This window comes from Anas platyrhynchos, chromosome 2, assembly GCF_047663525.1.
Source record: "Anas platyrhynchos isolate ZD024472 breed Pekin duck chromosome 2, IASCAAS_PekinDuck_T2T, whole genome shotgun sequence".
In the NCBI taxonomy this organism is placed as follows: Eukaryota; Metazoa; Chordata; class Aves; order Anseriformes; family Anatidae; genus Anas; species Anas platyrhynchos.
In genome coordinates, this window is record NC_092588.1 from 6,815,446 (window position 1) to 6,837,962 (window position 22,517).

Here is a 22,517-nt window from a genome sequence, read left to right on the forward strand (position 1 = left end):
CCTTTGCCCTATTATTGTCTTCGCAAACATTTGTGCAGATCATGTATGGGGCCACTAAGGGATGAAAACATGTTTGCTCAATTTGTAACATATTTCAGAGATTTAGAATTATTGATTTTTTTTTTCATATGGAAAAAATGTTTAAACTGATCTACCAATTAAAATTAAGACCCAATTAAATTCTGCTGTTTCCTCCACAATATTATTTTTGAATTTTCATAGCAGTAACATTGGTCCATTAAAATACCCACTACTTGCTGCAGTAAATCTAAGTCAAAGATTATGGTTCTAGACAGGTTTGGGAAGTCCTTTAAGGGTCAGCTGGGTCATGTAAGAAAGCATTCATGCAGGGATAAGGGGAGCTGCCAAATCTATGTGCATCTGACATATGTAAGTATCTGCACCAAGAATCACGTGGGGTATCACAGTGGTATCACACACTTGCAATTCACATTCTTCTGTAAGACCCCAAAAAGATTTTGGTGTACAACTGCAAATATTAAATTACTACACACGTATATAGGCCAGATTTCCTGAAGGAATTACTGATGGCATAATGTGAAGCCTGCCCTGCATGACCGAGTAACTAATTCTAGTCTTGCTGCTTTCCTTACCTCAGCATTACGTATCTCCCATAAATGATCATAGCTTCTGACAGCTTTCAGTACACTATTAAGGTTAAAACTGTCCTGGCTGCTTGAAGTATTTGATTTTCAGAAGCTGAGAAATGTTTTGTTAAATTAATTTTAGATTATACATATATATATGTATGTATGTATATATATTTATGAAGATACTGAACAGCCTCATTTATTAACCCTACTAGCTTGTACTGTCATAAATTTCAAGGATTTAAAAAAAAAAAAAAAAAACAACAAAAAAAAACCACTAAGCATACAATTTAGTTGCATCTCTTCTAAAAATCTGTTAACCAGCCAAACTCTGCACAGCTCCAAGGGATATTTTTTAAAGGTTCTTTAACCATAAAACATAATTCTGATAAAAAAAAAAAACATCCCCAAGCACTACAATCTGGGGCTTTGTTACATGAACAAACAGCAGTGGATAAGAAAATGTTTTAAGTGAAAACGACTTCTATGGGATTACAGGGCATTAAGATGGATGACAACTTGGAAAGAACTCTGATGTTTCTCTCCCTATTAGTGCTGTGACAGGTTTTAAGTAAGGCTTCACATTGTGCGTGACTTTTATATCCCTTCTTGTACTTGACAATGTCAAATAAAATGCCATTGAAATTTAAACACATACGATTTGGTAGAAGCAAGCAGGTTACAGTCAGGAAGAACTGTTTGCAAACGCATGCAAATTCTCAGCTACCTTAATGCACACAGAAATACACAATATGCTGTTCTTCATATCTGAACATAGGACGCCATCCTAGTCCATCTCAGATTTGGCCATTTCTGGAAAATACACTAAACATGTCATAACTAAAAACAGAATACAGAGTACAGGAGAGCACTGCTGTGCTGTACTGAATGGTTGAATTTGGAGAACATATATTCGTGCAGACAGACATCCCAAAAACATGCTGCCATGCAAAAAAAAAAACAGAGACGTATTTTAATTATATTGAATTTTCCATCTTTAACAAAGGAAGCTGTGAAATATACGAGATCTTTAAAAACAAAAGGAATATTTCAACTGTCTCCAGCATATCCCACAGGAAAATACACTTGTAAACATCAACCAGGTTTGAAGAGGTGCATGAACAGGATTCAAATGCTGAAAATCTACTGCAAACGGAACAAACTCATCTTTTCAGTCTATTAGCTATTTCTCAACTTCCTTCACTAATACAGAATGTCTTTAATATCACAATCTTCTAGAGAAATTAGTATCAGAAGATATACTAAAAATACTATTACCCTTAAAAGATTATTTTCAACATTACAAATGAAAAGAAGAAATGTTGTTTATACACGCTTGTCACTAATGCATTTTAAACATATAAATGCCCTCTATACACAAGTTTTTTCTATCCATGCTTTATAATGAGGGTAAAATATCAAGAATGATATAAGGTTAAACTACGCAAATAATTCTATTTCCTGTAATTTCCTTCACAGAAAGAACATAGTAATACACCTAAATATGATAAGTATCTCTCAGTGGTTACAAAATGACATTTTGCAATATGGGCTACTATTTGATATTCAAATTAAAGCCAGGAATGCTGTTCTAGGTAGCTCAGATGGCTGTTTATAGTTATTACTTTTTGCCTGCCAATACAATCCTAAAATTATTTTTGCCAAGCCAGAAAACATGCCAGAGAATGAGTATCCATACCCCATTTGAAATATACAAGCAAGTGAATCATTTCTTGTTTTGTTTTACCATGTATCACTTAATAAGATTACGGTAAAAAATATGAATTATTATTCAAGAGATAATGCAATTGAAATCTACCCATATGTAATATTATGAAACTACAGGCAAAAGACAAAGTAAAGCAAACAATTTGTGAATCATCTCCTTCCAGACCACGCTGAGTTCAGCATTCATATTGTATGTATGAATATTATACATATTCTTATGTATAATCCTTAGCTCTTTACATGAGCAAATATATTTATTGGAAAACTTGCTTTTTGCTAATTTTAGTTCAAATGAAAAAACATTCTAGTGAAAGCCTGCTTAGCATGAAGAAGCAAATGCTAGTAATGTTTTCAGTTTGGGCTCAGTCAAATGACTTGGTAATGACATCTGACTGTTTGTGTGCAATAAACACTGTTACCAACACTAGAAGCAGTAAAACAGAATAGAATTACCAACATAAAAGTTGAGGACTATTTTGGTAATTTTCTTTTTGGGAAAAAAAAAAAAATCCATTACCAGCAGCTGGTCTCTAAATGCCTACAGAGCATCATATTTTGGAGGTCCTACACTGCTGGTGTCATGCCTTTTTTTTTTTTTTTTTAAACCAATTTTCAGTACCTTGGAAGACTTTATAGGAATCAAGTATCATATGTATGAAAGTATTATTTTCCTTGTGTTAGATCTCAATAATGACATTGGAACTTTCCACTATGCTTTTTCACATTGAGTTGTTGGGCACAGGAAAATATTCATTTATACAATTAAATTTATGTTGGATGTGGTCAACACTATAGCTAAGCAGATATCAAGTGCAAACAGCTTTGATCTCAACTTTGCTGTGAACAGTTCTGTAGTATTTCAGATACGGCCATGCCGTTCAAAGTAGTCTAAACATTCAGTGGAAGGTAAATGAATACTGCTCACAGTAACACAGTGTCAACTAAATCTCTCCTTTCCTTCTGTCTTGTTGCCAGTGGGCATAGTTTGAAGCCCTAAGCACCCCAAATAACCAAAGCAATAATGTATAACTAGAGCATTTCCTAGCATTTTTTCAGCATTGTCTCGACCATTGTAAGTTTATTGCCATGTATCGTTTCAAGAAATTTTCAATGAGATTAGGAAATCAACTACTAATCAAACTATCAGCATGGGTCTAAGAAAAGAATAAGAAGAAATTCACTAAAAGGTGTACAAGAATTCCATTTCATTTTTCAAATGTGCCCACTAGAAGTACCCCAAAATGGGGATGATCAGCCAAATTACTAAAAAATGTGTCATATTTGTTACAACCTGATACAAGTACTTTGTACATCACAGCTTGTATTGTTTTTTTCCAGCACTGGGAACTAGGACACAATAGTTTTCCTTGCAATTCATGGAACTATAAAATAGTTTCTTTAAGAAAGTGAAATTGTAAGTAAATAAATCAGAAGTGCTTAAAAATACTGTTGATTATGTATAGGGAGGAAAGGGACACAAATTAACATGAGATTTAAATCGTTCATAAACACAATTCCACAGAAGCACATATACTTTTATTTTTTGCTTGCCTATTTTTTTAACATAGCGACACCAAATAAATGTAAAATACTGCAGTATAATCAGGTTTGAAAAGTGAAAAAAAAAAATCAGCTGTGTTTCAGCTGATTTACTACCTTTTGTAGAGTTCCCACACCTTATAAAATGTTTTGAACATCAATTCAAAATTAATATTCAATTTTCCTGAATTTGTTTAACAGCCTAACACATTGATTTGTGATTTGACGTCACGGAAATTCTTTGTCTCATATCACTGTTTCTTTTCAACCATTAAGTAACTTGACTTTTTTACTTCTGCGATACTAGAGACAAAACACTGGTGGTTATTTCTAATAAGCCTTTTATAATATTTTTCCTTTCTAAAATGAGTCTGAGAACATAATTAAGTAAAATTAACCTTCCAACTGTACAATAGTTCATCTGTAGTTACTGCAGATCTTGGACTTACCTCTGTGCTTGAGTACTATAGCTGTTGTCATAGGAATCATAGCTTTGCTCATCATAAGCAGTTCCATAACCATCATCATACTCCTGAAAGGATAAAAAATATAGGTAATATTAACCCTGAGCATACTCTAGAAACAAAGTAGCAACTTAGTTCTAAATATAAAAGACAATACTGTCCGGAAATGGATATATGATCTATATACACCCTGAAGTGGCAAAATCTTGATACTAAGAGACTAATTCCACACAAATCTAAGATTGTATAATAAGTTTGGAAGTATCTTGAGCTACTGGCAGCAATGTGCTTCAAAACAGATATTTTAGTTAACAATACTGGCTTGTGCAGAGAAAACCACAAATACTTCATGTCTCCACATCTTTGAATTTGAGGTATGTCAGCTACTGACCTTCAAGAAAGTTCAGGGAAGCACTTCAGTTAGGAACCAAAACATCTAAATAAAAGATTGTGAACTGCTTCATGCTGCTGACTCTTAATTCTGGACACTAAATTCAGTATTCCTATGTAGACTACAGATGGGAAAGAAAAATTCCCTAGAGGTAACACTAGTAAGAACCACCACTTTACCTTAAATGCTCTCTGTACACTCTTCACCCTGTAGGAGTTTAGTAACCATTATTTAAGACATTAAATTAATGACTCCAATAGTGTTTCTCTTGAAGTATTTAAGAATTTGGTTGAAGTATACACCACAATACTGCTCTTCCCAAAATAGCACAGCATTTAAATACTAATGTTATCAAACCGTGTTAGCTCCAGCCACAAGCCATACAGAAGTTTAATATAAAAACAGGTGACAATGATGCTGTGCTTTCATAGAAACATGGAATGTACAAATGTAAAGAACTGTCACTAATTTACTGTTGGATCAAACAATAAACTTAACTGAACTAAGCTGATGTTGAGTAAAAATGGCATCGCCTTTGTATTGATCCCTGACATGGGAGATTTAGGAAATCCTATGCAAATATCCCAAAGGCCTCAATGAATAATTAGAGTTATCTTCTCCAGTTTCACCAAATGAAAATAACTCTAATTAGAAGGCACTTTGAAAACATAAGGACCCAGAGAAACCAAAATCAGGCAATGTCACATAAATGTTTTTTTCTGAATAAGTGTGTATCAATCCTGGCAATATAAGAATAAAGTCTTATGAAAGAACAATCTCTCTCCTAGGAAAAGAACCCTTTTCAAGAAATTTTCAGTGAGGACTGATAATAATAAAAACTACTGCTTGTGTCAGTTAGGTGGGGCTTGTCCTACCCTAGTAGAAAACTCCTTCAATAATTTGTATCTGATTGCTTGCTCAGAAGGAAAGCTTTCTACAGCAGAAATTCCAACGACATCCTCAAAACAAACAGGAAGCTGAGAGATTTTCTAATATTTTCATGTCATTTGAAATTGCTTATATGGAAAAGCAAGCAAGCAGCCCACCAGGACTGTTCCGCCACTGCTAGCTCAGTGACTATGATTGCTTCCCAGCAATGATTACAGAAGGGTGTTCATGAATATTTGCAGGCACAAGGGAGTGACAGCCTATTCATAGGCCTGGAAAAGGGAACAAAGATTCTTCCAATTGTATGTCGCAAAGAGATGCATGGATAAACGGTACCACTCAAAAAAGGAAATTCATTGTTTGCTCTTTCAATAATTCATTGTCCTGAAACTAAAAGCTAAAATAGAGTCTTAGCATTTTCTTTGCCCATCTGATACAGATATGGATTTTCCTTGATGAGCCACACACTAAACCCACAAAACCATTCCCTCCTGGCAGTTATTATGAACAAGCACTTTATTACTTCTTGATGCAATGCACAGACATCTGTTAACAATACAGACATTGATCAGCAGCAGAAGCTGTCTGAGCCAATGTATTTGCTCTGTTCCAGAGCATTTACATGACATTTGGTCTCCTCTCATAGAATCTGCTAACTGTGAATGAGCCATCCCTAGCTCCCCAATCTCCAGTGGTATATGCACATCAGTGACAACAAATCGAAGCAGAGGACTGAAATTAACCTTTTAACATTTTAGGAGAACTCTGGCCCTAAGGAATTCATGGAGAATTCTTAAGCAATCAGTCCTATTCTTCACATTATACCAACAACTTCAAAAAAGGAAAAGAAAAAAAAAAAGAGGAAAAAAAGAGGAAGGGGAAAAGAGACTAGCCTGAAGCTATGGTTTATCTATGACTTCTTGCAGACAAAAGAGCAAAGTTAACTTGAAATAGGAAAAGCATTATCAGGCTAACAAAATGCCCAGCAGAATGAAAGTACTATTCTGTGAAGGCCAATGCTTTCTTTCAGTCTTGTGTGTATGTAGCTAGCTTTCTCTTCCAGAAAACTTTTGCTTGGAACTCACTATTGCTCACCATTGTGTGTGTTAATTTCTAAAGTAGAGAATTTATTAAATTTTGCATTATTGTTTTGCTGAAGGTGACTCTAAGCTTTAAATGGAAAGATAACTGGTTTCCATTTTTCATATACACTTAAGCCTGGCACTTAAGCATTAAGATCAACCTGTGGTGTTGCAATTACCATAATCTGCTTAAATAGATCCATTCTTCCTTTTTATTGCTGTATTTACATTTATAAAATCACAGATATACATTAAAAACATAATAAACTTCCTGTGCTACATGATACTAAAATGGACTATGTTTAAAGAGCTGTTAATGATGTTTTGTTAAGAGAGAAAAGATTCAATTTAATTTATTTACTGTGCACTACTCCCTTGAAACAGTAAGGAGGCAGGGGCAGACAAATTATGCTTCAGAGCTTTCCCTGAACTAGATCTGACATCGTATTTTCTGTCAGTCACGCTGCATTTGAAAACTTTTGCTTTTGGGAGGTTATTATTAAGGCTAGTCAAGACAGAGTATTTTCAGTTTTTAATTAAAACCACACTATTTTTTGTTTCTGAAACAGACCTCTTGTGGATTCAATAAATCATAGAATCATAGAACATCCTGAGTCAGAAGCAACCCACAAGGATCATCCAAGACCAACTTCTGGCTCCACACAGGACCACCCTAAATCAGACCACATGTCTGAGAGCATTGTACAAATCTTTCTTGAACTCCAGCTGGCAGGTTTGGTGCTGTGACCACTTTCCTGACAGAGTTTCATTTAACCTTCGTTAGTACCTATACAAAATGTTCTCAGCAATCTCACTATATGTTTCAGTACTATAATACATCATGCAAACCTAAATAAAAGCAATTTTTACATATATATAATGAAAAGGGAGAGAACTTTAGTATAGGATATCTGTGTATATTTTAGTATGTCATATTCACTGCTTGCCAGTGAATATGAGTGAATATGAGTGAAGCCATATTTCTTCTCCAAAAAACAAAAGCCCAACAAAATCATGTTTTTAGCCCATGAATGGAAGCACTTTCTATCATTCACTATTCTACTTCTCAGGACAACTTAGAAAACTAACTCTCATCAGAATTAGTCTGAAGAAAAGGCAGCAAATGTGCTGTACGGTTTATGATTGATTACAATACAAAAATGTAGAAAAAATACTGATCTGAAAATGCTATAGTCATCTTAAAACTGCAGGTACTTTCCACAGGGCACTTGAAATACCAAGCAGGAAGACATCAAGAGGCAATGGCCTGACTTATGTTCTTTATGATCTTAAGATTTTTTTTTCCAAAGGAAACGAACGGCTAGAATTACAAGAGAGATCTTCTGAAAAAGGAAAAAAAAAAGAAACTGTTCTGCAAAATCTTTAACCTTGTTAAAAATTCCACTATTAAGCCAGCATCACATTATGTTTCCTCTTCAAGAGGGCTTTTGTCTGCAGTTGTCTTAATGATAGCACCTGCGGTTGATGTAAATCCAAAGGGTGAAGAGCAGCGTTTGGTAGCTGGAATTGTTTGGTGCAAAGTGCAGACATTTTTCATGGACAGAACCAAAGGCAATACATAAATATGCATCCTCCAAGTATATTAAACGGTAAGTTACAATCACAGGTCAAATGATGATAAAACCAATGAAAGCAATCTTTACCAAAACCTCTGCAGTGCCTGACATACTCTAAATCAAGCTAAGTCTTGCTCATCTGTATTTCTTTCTAATGATTAAGTACTTTGAACATACCCTTGTTCATGGGGAATAGGAAATGGTAGCTTTAAATTATAATCTGCTGGCAGTGACAGTGACAGACTAGTGTTTGGCCCCCCTTTAGGTGAAATTAACAATGTTTCAAAGAGAACAAGACAGAGAAGCAGGAAAAAGAGGGGGTAAAAAGTTCATTTTAGCAAAAAGGCCATTTGCAGTGCTGGAAAAAAAATCATCAAATCAATAAGAAATCATTTTCCCTGCTCTGCCCCACTACGGAAATACATCCAAGGGAAAAAAAAATAATTAAGGCTGTTATCACTATAACTAAAAGGTTGTTGTTTCTTTTCCTCATCATTCTCTGAAATTAATACTTACACCAGTACTTCATCACCAAATACTGGTGGAACTTTGTCTTTTCAGATAAAAACGATCACGCTCAAAAAAATACAGTGCTTAGAAATTAACTTGAAGGAGAAAGCACAAGAGAAAACATCAGCATAAGGCAGTAAAGAATTTTTTCAGCAAATTAGAATTGTAAAAGGAAGGAACAGACATTTTGTTGTGTGAAAATAACATCTCCCCATCACTTAAACAACAGGGAATATGGGGCAATCAAAACAAATATGGGCAGCTACTTCCATCTTAAGTCTGAATGCTAACATTAACGACATTTGCAGCAAACATGTACAGACTGTAAGCTTTTAGTTTGTACATTTTCATCTGTTTTCATCTAGAAGGAGACCAGAGCATATTCAACCAGAACAAATAAGGTACAAATAAGGTATTTCTGAAATGGGAGAGATGTACCAGTGGATTATGTTTTGTGCACTTAAAAAAAAAAAAAAAAGTTGCTAATGAATATAGGCAGCAGCATTTAAACCAAGTGACTATCAAAGTGACTATCATGCCAAAACAGTTCTCTTTTCCTGTATACAGTGGCGAAGGCCAGAGTAAGAATCCCAAGGAGAACTAAGGCCTATGCAATAACATCAAGTCACAACATGGCCCCAGTTCAGATTAGCTGCTTGAACTCTAAAATAATTCAAGAAATATTTTATATACACAATATAGGTTATGTTTCAACCTCGAGATAAGCAGGCATGAAAACTTTTCAGCTTTTCCTCCAAAAAAAATTCCACTGTTTTCACAGCTAAAATGTCTGATTGAAAGATTTTCCACTGTCTCTTCAGCACATCTTGAAAACCCCAAAAGCAAAGGTAAACATAAAAGAGAAAGAAACAATGAATTGAGGGTCTTAATACCTTTAAAACTCTTTTTAATTTTTTTTTTCACATTTTTTTTTCTTGACCTATTTAGCATGAAACAGAACATTGCAATTTAAAAAAAAAAAAAAGAAGAAAAAAAAAAGACAATGTTCTGATGCTTTGAACTTCCTTTCTAAAAGCCTTACCAGAATTTACACTGACTTTAAGCACTTTTGTAAAACAAAAACTCAGTGAACGCGTTGCTTTAAAAAAAAAAGTGTAAACCACAACATTATCCACAGAAGGGAACAGAGACAGAAAGGACAAAAAGATCATTTATGTAGTTCCTAGAGAATGAAGCTTCTTCAAACCCTTTTCCAGGAATCAGACAAAGCTTCACACTCAAAATAACTACACAAACAAGAATATTTGAAATTAATTTGAATAAAGCTATTGCAAGTTTTTAGGAAAGTATCAATATTCAGAATATCAAGGTAAATTTAAACATGGTGCAACTATTGCAAAGTGAGAATAAGATTATACTGGAAATCAACAAAGGTAGGATTTAAACTCTTTTCCAAGTCTTATGTCCTCCGGATTAACCCTTATTTTGCCTAATATTTTGCTCCCCATTCCAGGAGACATTCACTTGTAAATAAAGAACTTGTATTTTTCATATGGTATACACAGATTTTGTTCTTTTTTTTTCCCCTACAGATCTTTCCTTTTCAACCAGGAACAGTAAGTGAGCAAATGAATGTTAATGAGAAGAAGCAGTCTAGTTTACAAACAGTTTACCTTGCAAAATCAACAGGAACACTGCTCCAAGAAATTGCTCCCACAGTATATTTTTTGTAATCCTTACTCTGTTTTTCAAAATCTTCTAAACTAAATATGATCTCAGTGAGGAGATGCAGAAAGAATAAATAGAAATCAGAATGCTGTGTTGAAAGGGTTAACTCCTGAACTATCAACTCTTATAGACTCCATACAGTCCTCAGACACCTGGGAACTGATAGTAAGAGACCCAGTAGGGACTGAGGCCAACTCACTTAACGAGATGAGTGGTAACACTGAAGGTATGAAAAGTACACTGATTGTGGCATCAATCCTGTCAGTGTTCAAGATGCATTTAGACAATGCACTTAGATTTAACTCTCAGATTAGATTTTAACTCTCAGATTGGCCTGTGTGAAGCCAGGAGATGGACTTGATGATCCTCCTAGGTCCTTTCCAATTCAGGATGTTCTATGGTTCTGCATTTGTGGTAAACAGTTCTTTAGGAATTGAAGTATTTCCCCTCCACTCAGAGTCCATAGTCCTAAATGCATCTATTGCATTTGGTATTTTCCTCACACAAAGGAAATGGACTTTGTATTACAACCAATACTCAGCATCTGCAGAATTAAAACTGAATGTTCAACATCAAGCCTGGGAGAATTTGAACGAACTTTCTAAGAGGATGTGCTAAACAATAGGCTGTAGGTTACTCAGTTGAATGTGCTTTCACCTGTAAAAAGTAAGACTTTGCATTCATTCCTTCATTAATTGATTCATGCACATTTTATATTAATCACCAGATTGTGAAATGAAGTCTAGACTTCATCCAGACACATACTACTTGTCAACAAACCAACCTCACCCCTTCCTTCCCTTTAAGCTTCGCACAACATTCTAAGAATTCCTTCCAAAACAGAAAGGATGGAAACCACAGCTCCTGACCCTGAGAATGCCAGGACAGCCATTAGCCTGGTGGTTAGCACATGCTCTCCAAAGAGAACTGAAGGAATGTGAATACCTCTAACAAGAGTCTAAACCAAGGGCCTTCCAATTCTGGAGAGATTCCAATACAACATCCTATCTGATTATTTTTTGGGTAGGATATTGTTATCCAGCATGTTACAATAATGTCTTTGAATGTTCCCCATTTCTCATATGGAATAGAATGAGCATAGTCTCATACCACTGTAGTACATATATCTTATAGTATATGTAGCGTAAATATAGTCTTTTAGAATAGACTTAGTAGGAGAATTACAATCTTAAATCTGAATTAAGTCTGAAAACATTGCTTTGTCTACCAGTAAAAACACGGTATCTCTGTAAATATCCACAAATGTATGCTTCGGGAACTATAAACTTAGAAACTTAAGAATCTCTAAGCTTTAGGATCTTACAGAATCAAATGATAATTAAGCAGAGATTTTGAAGTTTAGATCTTGAAGTTTGTTATCAGTATCTGTTCTATTCCAACTGCTTTGTTCATCCTTTGAAGAAGCCTGTATCTTCAAATTAAAAAATATTGACATGTAATTTTAAATTGTTCATAATGTTCTTTCTCAAGTTACAATTTACCTAACATTAGGACGTCTCCCTATGTCTCTTACTGTTTGACGTTCCATCATAATTCAATTTTCTATTACAGAAAGCAATCTCATTGAAGTACTCTAATTGAAACACTGCTAGACATTATGTATGTGGTCACTGCTTTAGGTAACCCTTGCCCGGACACAAGAAAACAAAAATAAACATCCAGAAACAGAACTAAAGATCCACTTCACACTCACACACACTAGGAGGAACGTTTAGAACTGATTGCTTTCTGAAGTACTGCTGAAGCAAATCTTGACCATAACTTGCTCAATCGTAATCGTTATTTTTCAGTTCCACACTGCCACAAGAATTCATTTTACTTTAAACAATCTACATTAAAAGCCCAGTCCTTAATGCCTAACATTTGATTATCAACTCAGATAAATCTCCCATTTCATTTAAAACATATAAGCAGTCAAAATAGGACTCGGCATGGCATCATAACAAATATGTTCCCACAGAGTACAGAATTCAAATATTTAGAGAATATTTGAAAAATACTTCTGTAAAACAAGAGCAGGAGTGAATAAAAATCTAATCTTAAAAGGCTTCAGTCCCATTGCTGTGTTACTGATTTAGAAAAAAGCCCCAAAGGTTTAAAGCTGGTAGAGATGACAAGAAGAAGAAGCAAAAAGCATAAACTGTTACTAGACAGTAATTGAGATTGAACAGTTACGTTCTAACCTCTGTTTACCTGAATATCGATTAAGGAGTCAACACTAAAAAAAGAAGTAGTGAATTGCTAACATACTGTTACATATTTCTTGCTTATTGAAAATTATGGAAACGATTAAAATCTCCAGGTAGTAGTTAAATACAATTTCTGTTCCTTATCTTAATGGAATAAATTGTCAGTTTAAAAACACATGAAAAATATTTTGACTTTTATCTGTTGCACATGTTTGGTTCAGTAAATATAGAAACAGTCTCATAATTAAGAGAACAGTGTCCCTGAGACTGTCTGCAAGTGCTTCAATAAATCTATCAACTCGTATGTTTTCCCTTATCCAAGTATTATAAAAATAATCCTGGCCATGCTTCCATCTCATACTAGGCTTTTTCCTGACCCAAGCAGTTGAAGATGCAAAAATGGGAGGCGTATTAGCCGTTGGAGCAAGTTTATCACACCAGAGCAGTGAGCTTAGAAAAGTGATAATAAAGCTGTCTGGCTGAAGATGCTGGGATTTTTCCTACAGTCCAAACTGAAGCTACAGCTATTTAAAAAAAAATATAAAAATCTTAACAGGAAACAATAAGGAACTGTGGTTTAGTAGCTTCAAAAACTTTATCATGGTACTAGCAATAATGTAAAGTCCAGAGAAATGGGTTGTGGGACTCAATGAGATGTGTAAGTGAGACATGCAAAAGTGGAGTGGGAAAACTAGGCATACTGAACTGGAAAAATGTGCAGGTACTGCTCCTAGTCCAGTACGTTGTGTGACTTCAGCAGGAAAGGCCACATCAAGCATCCAGAGTCAGCATTAAAGACATTTAAGAAAGTTGATTGATGGATGGATACAGTCTACCTCTGTGTAGAACCTTCTGTAACAGTTACGTTCTGGACAACTTCCTTATGGGCTCCAAACATGGGACAGAAATGATCACCTATTTCTGTTGATCATTTTGTTAAAATGATCCTTGTTAAAATGCATCTACATCCAAATAAATTATTTTTTGCTTCTGGAACGATTTTCCCAATGTAAGACTCTTCCTTCAGAATTAACCCTTCTGTTTTTTTCAGACTACAGTAACTATCTTCCATTTTGGTGTTTTTTAAAGTAACGTCTTAAAAAAAGGGGGGGGGGGGGGGGGGGGAGGGGAGCATGTTAAGTAGTAGGCAGAACTGAGTAAATTACTCTTAGATGTTAAAGATTCATTGGTCTGACAGATGTTCAGGACTACAGAAAGAGGTTGCCAAAGGGAGTGACTGAAAGCGGAAGCTGTTTATGTGAGTTAATAATGGCCTCATTTTCTGTCACATCATGTACATAACAGTATGTCAGAGGAAAAGGGCAAGATTTTATGTATGCAAGTCCTGCATCATCTTAGATTACGGAATTACAGAAGCAAGTGGTCGAAGGCTTACATCCAGCATACAGTTTGCTTCTTTCTAAACTTGCATATTTGCACACTATTTTAACAAGCACAAAGTAGAGGCTTGTAAACCTGTATGAATGAAAACCGTCATGGACCCTCACAGACATTCCAGTGTTCAATGGAAAAGTTTCAAATGCTGCTCTGTAACTTCTCCAGATATCCTGGTCTTTGTAGCTCAGAAACTATATGCCACAGATGCTGCTTAAAATAACATGTTACGATACCTCCAGTATTCTAGTCTGAATAAAAAGATACATAGTTTGGACAACAGATCTAGCTCTAAAAAGGACAAACATAGCTTTAAGATATACAAAAACATCAAAAGCTTTATCCTTGAAAACGTTTTCTGTAACACAATCCATTTTTATGACTATAGTTTTGATTTCATAAGCTTCTTTATTCTACTGCTCCATAAGTTCAGAATTTATTAAATTCATACAATTCATACAATTCATAACTGTCTGTAATTTTCAGTCAGACAAAATATTTTGATATGTTTAATTTTTACTGCAGTGAACTCAAGACAAAAATGTAAGGCTTATTGAGATGCACTGTACAATTGTTAAAAATCTTTGGATCAATTCTGAAGCTTTCATAAAAGTATTTTAATTGTCTAATCATTGAACTGCAGTATGACTATAAATATGGCTCTAGGCTAAAGAGTAGAACATTATTCTCAGTTCAGAATTAAAGGTCTACTGACAGTGAGATTTTTCAGATTTTTAAAGCAGAAACCTAATATGCTTAAGAGCTACATAAATATTTTGCCAAATGCACTGCAAATGCCTTTACTTTTCGAAGTAATACGAAACAGTTCAAGTCTAAGAAAGTAATGAGATTAGCACGTTCTCCATAAATTCTCGGAGCAAGACTTAATTAGGTACTAATTAAAGAAATTCTGCTGAGTTCTAAAGGGATAGTTAGGCTCATCCCTCCAAAAATCAATATGCTTCATGTCAACAGCTCTGAAAACAGCTCAACTTACATATTCACCATAAGTCTCCTGTGCTGGAGGTGGTGGAAGGGGCCGGTAGCCTGCAGGTGGAGGTACTCCTCTTGCTCTGGGTGCTAGAAGTCCACGGCTACGACTGACTGGTCCTCTACTGGGAGGCACTCCTCTGGGCGCTGGTGCACCTCTTGGTACTCCTGCTGGTGGCGGAGGCACTCCTCCACGACCCCTGTGAATACATGGATCACTTATTAAATAACAACCCCCTGGTATCCCTTTCAACAGCTCCCTCCCTCACATATGACAGTTTTGCTCTGCTACAGCCAGACAAAAACCCTACGAAAGAGCAATTTTAGTTTGGCATTTTTATTTGTGTTTGAATCCAATTATACACATTAAGCCATAAACACTGAAAGATAAAAATGAGACGTATGATTCACTGATGAACTTCTTACTAGCTTCAGCCATTCTTTTTTGCTGGTTGTATACATAGAGACACCCAAATCAATTTGCTGGAATCAATCATCTTCACTACAATTTGATTTATAGTATGTGAAATCACAATCATAGAATATCATGTTAATTTGAACCTGTCAGGAAACATAATACTCAAATCCTGCACAGAGGAATCAGCTGCAACTCCCTTCTGATCCTGAGCAAGCTCCTAAATGCAATCCAAAGATCATGTTGCACATAAGAGATTGAACGGGTCAGAATAAATAAATTTTCTTTTTTTTTTTTTCCCTAAAGAATTTTTTTCCAGCTGTTGCAGGAAACATTCGAACACGTAATAAATGTGCAGGGTGATTAATTGGACATAACCTCATGTTCTATATGTATTTAAAGACATGAAATAGCAGTATATACATAGGTGTTTTTAAAATTCTAAAAGAATAATAAAGGTTAATCTGTAACCCATTAATTTGAACACTTAATATATGGATGTAAAAATCTGAAACCTAAACAAGGACAGTTTTCAGAAATATTTGATCCATTTACAGGTAGAGTTCCCTCCTGCCTCCCTATAGTAAAGGGAGAGACCTACAGGCATAACTTGTGTGAAGCTTACATCAATTATCCACTTTTAAACAGGATGTCTAAAATATTGCTAATAGACATCTCCTTTTTTAAAGGAGTCCATTTTCCCCCACTGACTATAACTGAGTTTAAATGACTGCTCTGTAGGCATATAGACTTGCTTTGAGGAAGTCATACCATTAGTCTAATGTAGCAGTTAATAGAAGAAAATGAACAAGCACAAATTCTTCACAACCTTCTCTACATATCAAGCCGTCATCTAAATAATTTCCGATGTAGTAGCTGAGTAAAAATATTCTGTCCTGATTTCAGTAGAAATTTCCAACTCAACCAATAGTACAGAATAAGACCCAAATCTCTTGATATCTTGTACTTCAACTGTCATATATTTTTATTAACTTATCAGAAAAAATATAATAAATTTAGCAGAGATTATTAGTATCTGAAAAAGTGCACCAGCGATGAAAGAATGCAGAAATGTAAACACTGGCTACAATCAGTATCTAATTGCTTCTAATTACTGATCAAAACACAGTCACAAAGTATTTTAAACAAGCCTAGAGAGTAAGTGATTTAAAACTGTGCTTATTACTTGGTTTTGGCTAATCTGTAGAATGCCTCCTCAGGACAGGGTACCAGCTGCTTATTTGACTTCATTGTAGTGGGGGCAGGGGTGAGCAGAGATGTTCCCAGACACAGCCTGCTGAAGTAATATAAAGAAATAGCAAATGTGACACTTTCCAAGTGAAGCCAAAGAAAGGGAAATGAGCCTATTGGCATAGACAATAGTCAATACCAAGTTAAAAAAAAAAAAAAAATCAGTAAAAAGACTCAAGAATCACAAGCCGTAATTTTCTCCATGGCATCCTTTAGCTAGGGTACAAGTGAAAGCAGCAGGAAATTGGACATGCTGAAAAACATGGAAAAACGTTTGAGGGAGGAAAACCATTTTTTGAGCCAGCTTAGGTTTACTCTTGAAGAGGTATTATAACATCAGATACACGGGATGAAAAGGTTTTTTCTGCATTTCAAAAAAGTTAATAGGATTGGTGCGGTGACAGTTGGAAACCATGCTTCTGCTGTCTTAGGAGACCATTTATATACATTTTTCTTCAGGAGTTCTTAAAGGAAGCACAAACAACCTGAGAAGCCTAGTACTGTGTTACACCACTCGTATGATTACTGCACCATGCTGCAGGAGACTACAGAACGGTGCAGAGACAAGAAAGACAAAAACAGGAGAGTTCAGTTAACACCATGCAGATGGAGCCAATGTCATATCATGGTGTGATAGTAAGATATAATTTTTAGAAACTAAAGAAGGTATCAAGGAACTAATGTTTGGCTGGCAGAAGCAACAAACAGAAACTGACTCATAGTATTGAGAACCACTTGAATGGGAACCTTTGTGTACCTTCACAAAAAAACAACACAGTTCTGGTATTGCATAATTTGGAAAATTAATTAATTTGAAAAATTAATTTATATTAGAATATAAATTATGTTTTAAAAGATTCATTTAAGAGTAAAATGTGCATATGCAGTATGGGAAGACATTCAAGAACATCCCAAGGGAAGTCACACCAAATACACGACTCAAAAAAAAAAAAAATCAAGATAAATGAGAGAAGGCAAAAGGAGCTCAGTAAAACTATGACAGCAGAGCAGGAGGTATTTAATCAAGTATAACTTAAAAAGCTGAACCCATCTTTGAACTTGAGGGACAAACACAAAATAAGTTTGAAACACTCACAAAAGCAGGTCAGATAATTTAAGGCATTTGTAAAAAGCCTAAAACAGCTAGAAATCTTTCAAACACCCTGAAATCAGGAAGGTTGCCTAGAGTCTGAAGGCCAAAACAACAGTAAATAATGCTAAGGTGTGTATCTATATCTATATCTATATTTTTTTTGCTATACAATCAGAAAGGATTGGACAGGGTTCTCATGCTACAACCTTTTTTTATTGGGAATGCATGGGATGGTGGGGCCAGCTGACTTAGAAACAAGTTACAGAACAAAAAGAACAAGTAAAATTAATTGTACTATCTCTTTATAAAATGTAATATGAATTCAGATGCCTAGCTCTTTAATCTGGAGCTGAATGCCAAACTGAATGTCAAGGAAAGGAAAGGAAAATATCAAATAAAATTCAAAGCAGAAAATTGGAGGAGGTGCAGGTAGGAGTGTGTGTGTGTTTTCTAACATTAGACAAAGTAATAGGTTCTGAGCTATTTCTACGCACAGAACATTCATAATTAAGATTGGTCCAGTATTCAGGACAAAAAAAAATAGAAAATATAAAAAGAGAATAAATAGAGCTGTAATACTACTATGTATATTTATGATTCTGTTTTCTCATTTTTAAAGGGCATAAAAACTGGAAGAACATCAGAAAGTATGATAACCAGCAGTATAGAACAACCTTTATATAAGAAACAATTAAGTAGATTAAGGCACTTCAGGCTACAAAGGAAAACTGAGGACAACATACTTTGATAAAATATAACAAAAACATCAATGCAGTGGAAAAGATATAAAAGGAATTATTCACCTGTCATTCCCTATGTAAGAAACAGAGCATATCAAGTAGGAGAAAAGAAATACTGCCTTAAGGTCTCAGACACTATGACTGATCCTACAAAATGTTATCACAGAATCGTGGATTTTGGAAGGTACCCTTCTGGAGGTCATCTTGCCCAGTCCCCCTCCTCAAGCAGGAGCCACCTGAGATAGAGTCAGCTGCATAGGACCATGTCCAGACAGCTTTTAAGGATCTCCAAGAAGGGAGATTTCACGATCTCATTAGTGTTAGGGACCTTAGCCTTTTTTTGCGTGTGTGTCACTCTGTTCCATTCAGCAGTGGGGCCACATTTTCCTTAGTCTTCCTTTTAGTACTTAAGTATTCACAGAAGCCCTTCTGATTGACTTTGACATCCCTCAACAATGTGATGACTCCTGTAAGTCATCTCAAACTTACAGCTATGCAGCAGACATCTGTTATGGGCAAAACAGATGGCCCAATGGCTGGTTATTCCCAATACATCCTTTTTAAGATGCCCATCTTTCATCTATGCTTTAGTTAATCCTACCACACTTGAATTCTGATTCATTTTGCTTTTTTTTTTTTTTCCAAAACACCTATTTTAATTTATGTATTTCTCTAGTTTTGTGTTTGTAAGTAAAAGCTACACTCACACATACTTAAATGTAACCCACTGTACTTCCATTTCTAAGTTTATTTTATGTGCTAATTATCCTTCTTCTTCCATTTATACCCTAGACGTTTATTGGTGTGCAAATACACATAACATATTAGAAAGCACTCCCACTGGACAACTAATGACTTTTCAGCTAGATTTCCTAAAGAGCTTCTCCATGTATTCCATGCTGTGTCTGCCATTTCTGATCCAAACACATTTTTCTTTTTTGATCTCATGCTTCTTTTTTATATACATATTATTTTCCTGCTCTTTTTCTCCACTAATCAACAACTGAGGGACACCAGTCATCTGCTTTGCAGTTTCCTGCAGAAACTGCATAGATGTCCTTTTCTCTACCCTTTTTAAACAACAACCATCTCACTTATAAATCCAGAAAACTACCTGCATCTGGTAAAATTTAAATTCATCCTTTTACAGGTATTTCATCCAAACCAAAACAGCTTTGTTCTATCACTTTCAGAGACATTTTACCACCAAATCAAATTCATAATGGGTTCTAGTTTGCCCAAATCTTTTCCACTACTTTCACAGCTGAGGACGTCATTCTGTACACCAAATTTCAGCTGTCATCACCAAATATCCTTGTCTTTGCATATTGCCTACAGGCTGTATTTTTTTCTTTATGAACAACACTTAAAATATAGCCTTTTTTTTTTTAATTACGTAAAACTATTTGTCATGAAGATTTTAGGTGACATCAACATTTCAAGATAATGAAAATCCTTCAAAAATCAGATATTCTTTAATATTAATTGAAAGTTTGGATAAGTAGATTTTGAAACTTTCTGAAACATCAGCAATTAGGTACCAAATTCCTATTTTAATTATAATTATAGCAGGGTTATTCAAATTGCTATTAAACAGTCTTGACCCATAACTTTAGTTAATATATATAATCCATGGTTTCATTACAAGCAGCAAAATTAGTGAAAATAAGTTATCCTTTTGAGAAAGAAAAAATGTTGTATTAATATTCATTCAGAATGCTTCTGAATCTAAATTTAATCAACACATTTTGTTGCCTTTTAGCCTTCTCCTTAATCCTCCCGCCATTTCTTTGATATAGAAGAAAATATCTTTGTTTCCCTTCTAAAGGATACAGAGCATTATCTTCAAACCTTGAAAGATGTACTTTACCAAAACTCGTTTTGTCAGCCTGTGATGATAGCTTTGACTACCTGCTCATTGGATTTTGAAATACAAGTGTCTTTTGCCCTTCTGTTTTCCCTCCTCTGTAGCATATTGTCTCATACCCGTTCAGAAGTCTTCTGTCTTCTTTGCCCCAATGCCCATATGAACAGCTTTTACAATACTGAGATTGCCAGTAATATCCAGACTAACAGTGTACACAAATGGACACTTAACTCTCCATGTCTTCAAACTTTTTGTATACTTTGACAGTGTATGAACTTTGAAACAGGGTTAATGTGTCTTATTTTCAGGACACCTGAAATAAAATGGTCATTGTCTGTGATCCCTCAGATTTATAATACTACAAATACGCCAAGTACTTAAGCACTATGGGAGACAAATGTGTTTGTCGTATTTTCAGGACACCTGAAATAAAATGTTTGTTGTCTGTGATTCCTCAGATTTATGATACTGCAAAAACACAAGTACTACAGAAGACAAAAAATGCTTGCCTTTTGCTACATTTATGAGAAAAACTCTACCCTTGTATCTTATCTTAGTATGCTAACCATGAGTTTCTCTGATGAAAATTCAACTCTTTAAGTACCTATTAAGTATATTTTCTACTAAACAATCTGTAATAGTTAAAAAGTACTTAAACACATATCAAAAACCTAGATTGCAGCCAGGTGCTATGATCGTGACCTCTAGACAAATTTTAAAGAAAAAGCCAAGGGTCTAGGTACTTGAGACCACTGGGACTTTATTATCAGTTCAGTTTTTATTTTCCAGAATGCATTAATCTGGCAGTGGTGAATTCAGTGAAGGAAATTCAACCTGACCATTTAATTGGGCGAAGTGAATCCAGATGCTAAATTAAGAATTACTTTTACTCCTGGAGGTTAGTAATTAACTTATACACTCTGCAGTGGAAAAAGTCTTTCAGTCTTGTTCCCTGGGACAAGACCAAATAAAGCAAAATGTCATAGCTTTTTTTTTTTTTTTTTAACATACTAATCTGTGTCAGAATAGCACATCAAAATAATTTAAGTTAAATCATATCACAACACCCCTTGAAAATTATATCATGTAAACTATTTTGTTGGAAGCTGAACCTTCCTCCCATACTACTGTTTTATTATATATACTTGCAATTTAGTATGAGAAAAAAATTACAAATCAAATGTGAAGCTATTTCTATAAAGCAGCGTTCTCAATCTGCTGTCATAAATAAATTGAAGAAGGAAAAAAACAGGTCTTTTACAAAAAACTTTACTGTGCTACAGTGTCATAGAACAGTAATTACATAAGATCACTATACACAAACCCTGAAGTGCACCTTACTAGAGACGGTTAAAATATTAAGCAAGCATTGAATTTTGTACTTTATTAATCTCTTGATTTTTGACTTGGCACATGGGTGTATTTGGTTTACACGGCAAGTTGTTTTTAGGGGGGAGGGGGCTGCAGGAGTGGCCTCTGTGGCAGATCTTCACACTGCAGCCCATGGAGGAGCCCCCCATGGAGCAGGTGCATGTGGCCTGGAGGAGGATTATTTTCTTTACCACTTCCTTTAAGGAGGAGCAAGAGAGGTGTGTTGGAGTTCAGCTGCCCTCACTGTGAAACCACCACTAAGAAAGCAGGGAAAAACACTAACAGAAAAACAGTACCATTCAAAACCAGGTTATATTATTTATTAGGCTTGGAGAAGCAAACATTTAGAAGTAACTGACAGGTACTATTATGATCCTTGATTGCCAATGAAGTAGTATTTTACTATCTCATACAACTTAAATACACCCACGTAGAACTACGTAAACAGTTATTCCTCTTAGGTCTTTATTAACAATAATTATCATTGCTACTTTATAGTAGCCCTATGCAGTTTCTATGATTTATTCACATCAAAGTTACTGCCTTTGACCCTAGCAGGCCCACCTTCTCCTACCTTCTCTCCAGTTTCTCTGGGTAATAGCTCTAACATCTTTTCACTTACCACTATTTCGTCTCTCTAGTATTACATACTGATTGTTATTTCAAGTGTGTTACTTCAAGTTTCTTCTTTCACAGGGTGACTTCA

The 22,517-nt window shown here is 35.1% G+C and overlaps 1 protein-coding gene across 4 annotated transcripts in view; it reads right to left on the bottom strand.

The window, feature by feature from the left end:
- KHDRBS3 (KH RNA binding domain containing, signal transduction associated 3) overlaps nucleotides 1-22,517 on the bottom strand; it is a 91,665-nt gene that overhangs the window by 18,492 nt on the left and 50,656 nt on the right. For 2 of the 4 annotated variants that reach the window (XR_003495860.3, XM_027452735.3), the window contains exons 6-8: nucleotides 16,676-16,786; nucleotides 15,082-15,274; nucleotides 4,328-4,410 (exon numbers count right to left, since the gene is read on the bottom strand). Coding sequence is in view for 3 of the 4 variants with exons in the window: in XM_027452735.3 (XP_027308536.1) it covers nucleotides 4,328-4,410; nucleotides 15,082-15,274; nucleotides 16,676-16,786 (387 nt within the window). In the remaining variant the exon portion in view is untranslated. The remainder of the gene's footprint in view (nucleotides 1-4,327; nucleotides 4,411-15,081; nucleotides 15,275-16,675; nucleotides 16,787-22,517) is intronic. The other 2 variants (XM_027452736.3, XM_027452737.3) reach the window with 2 other exon arrangements.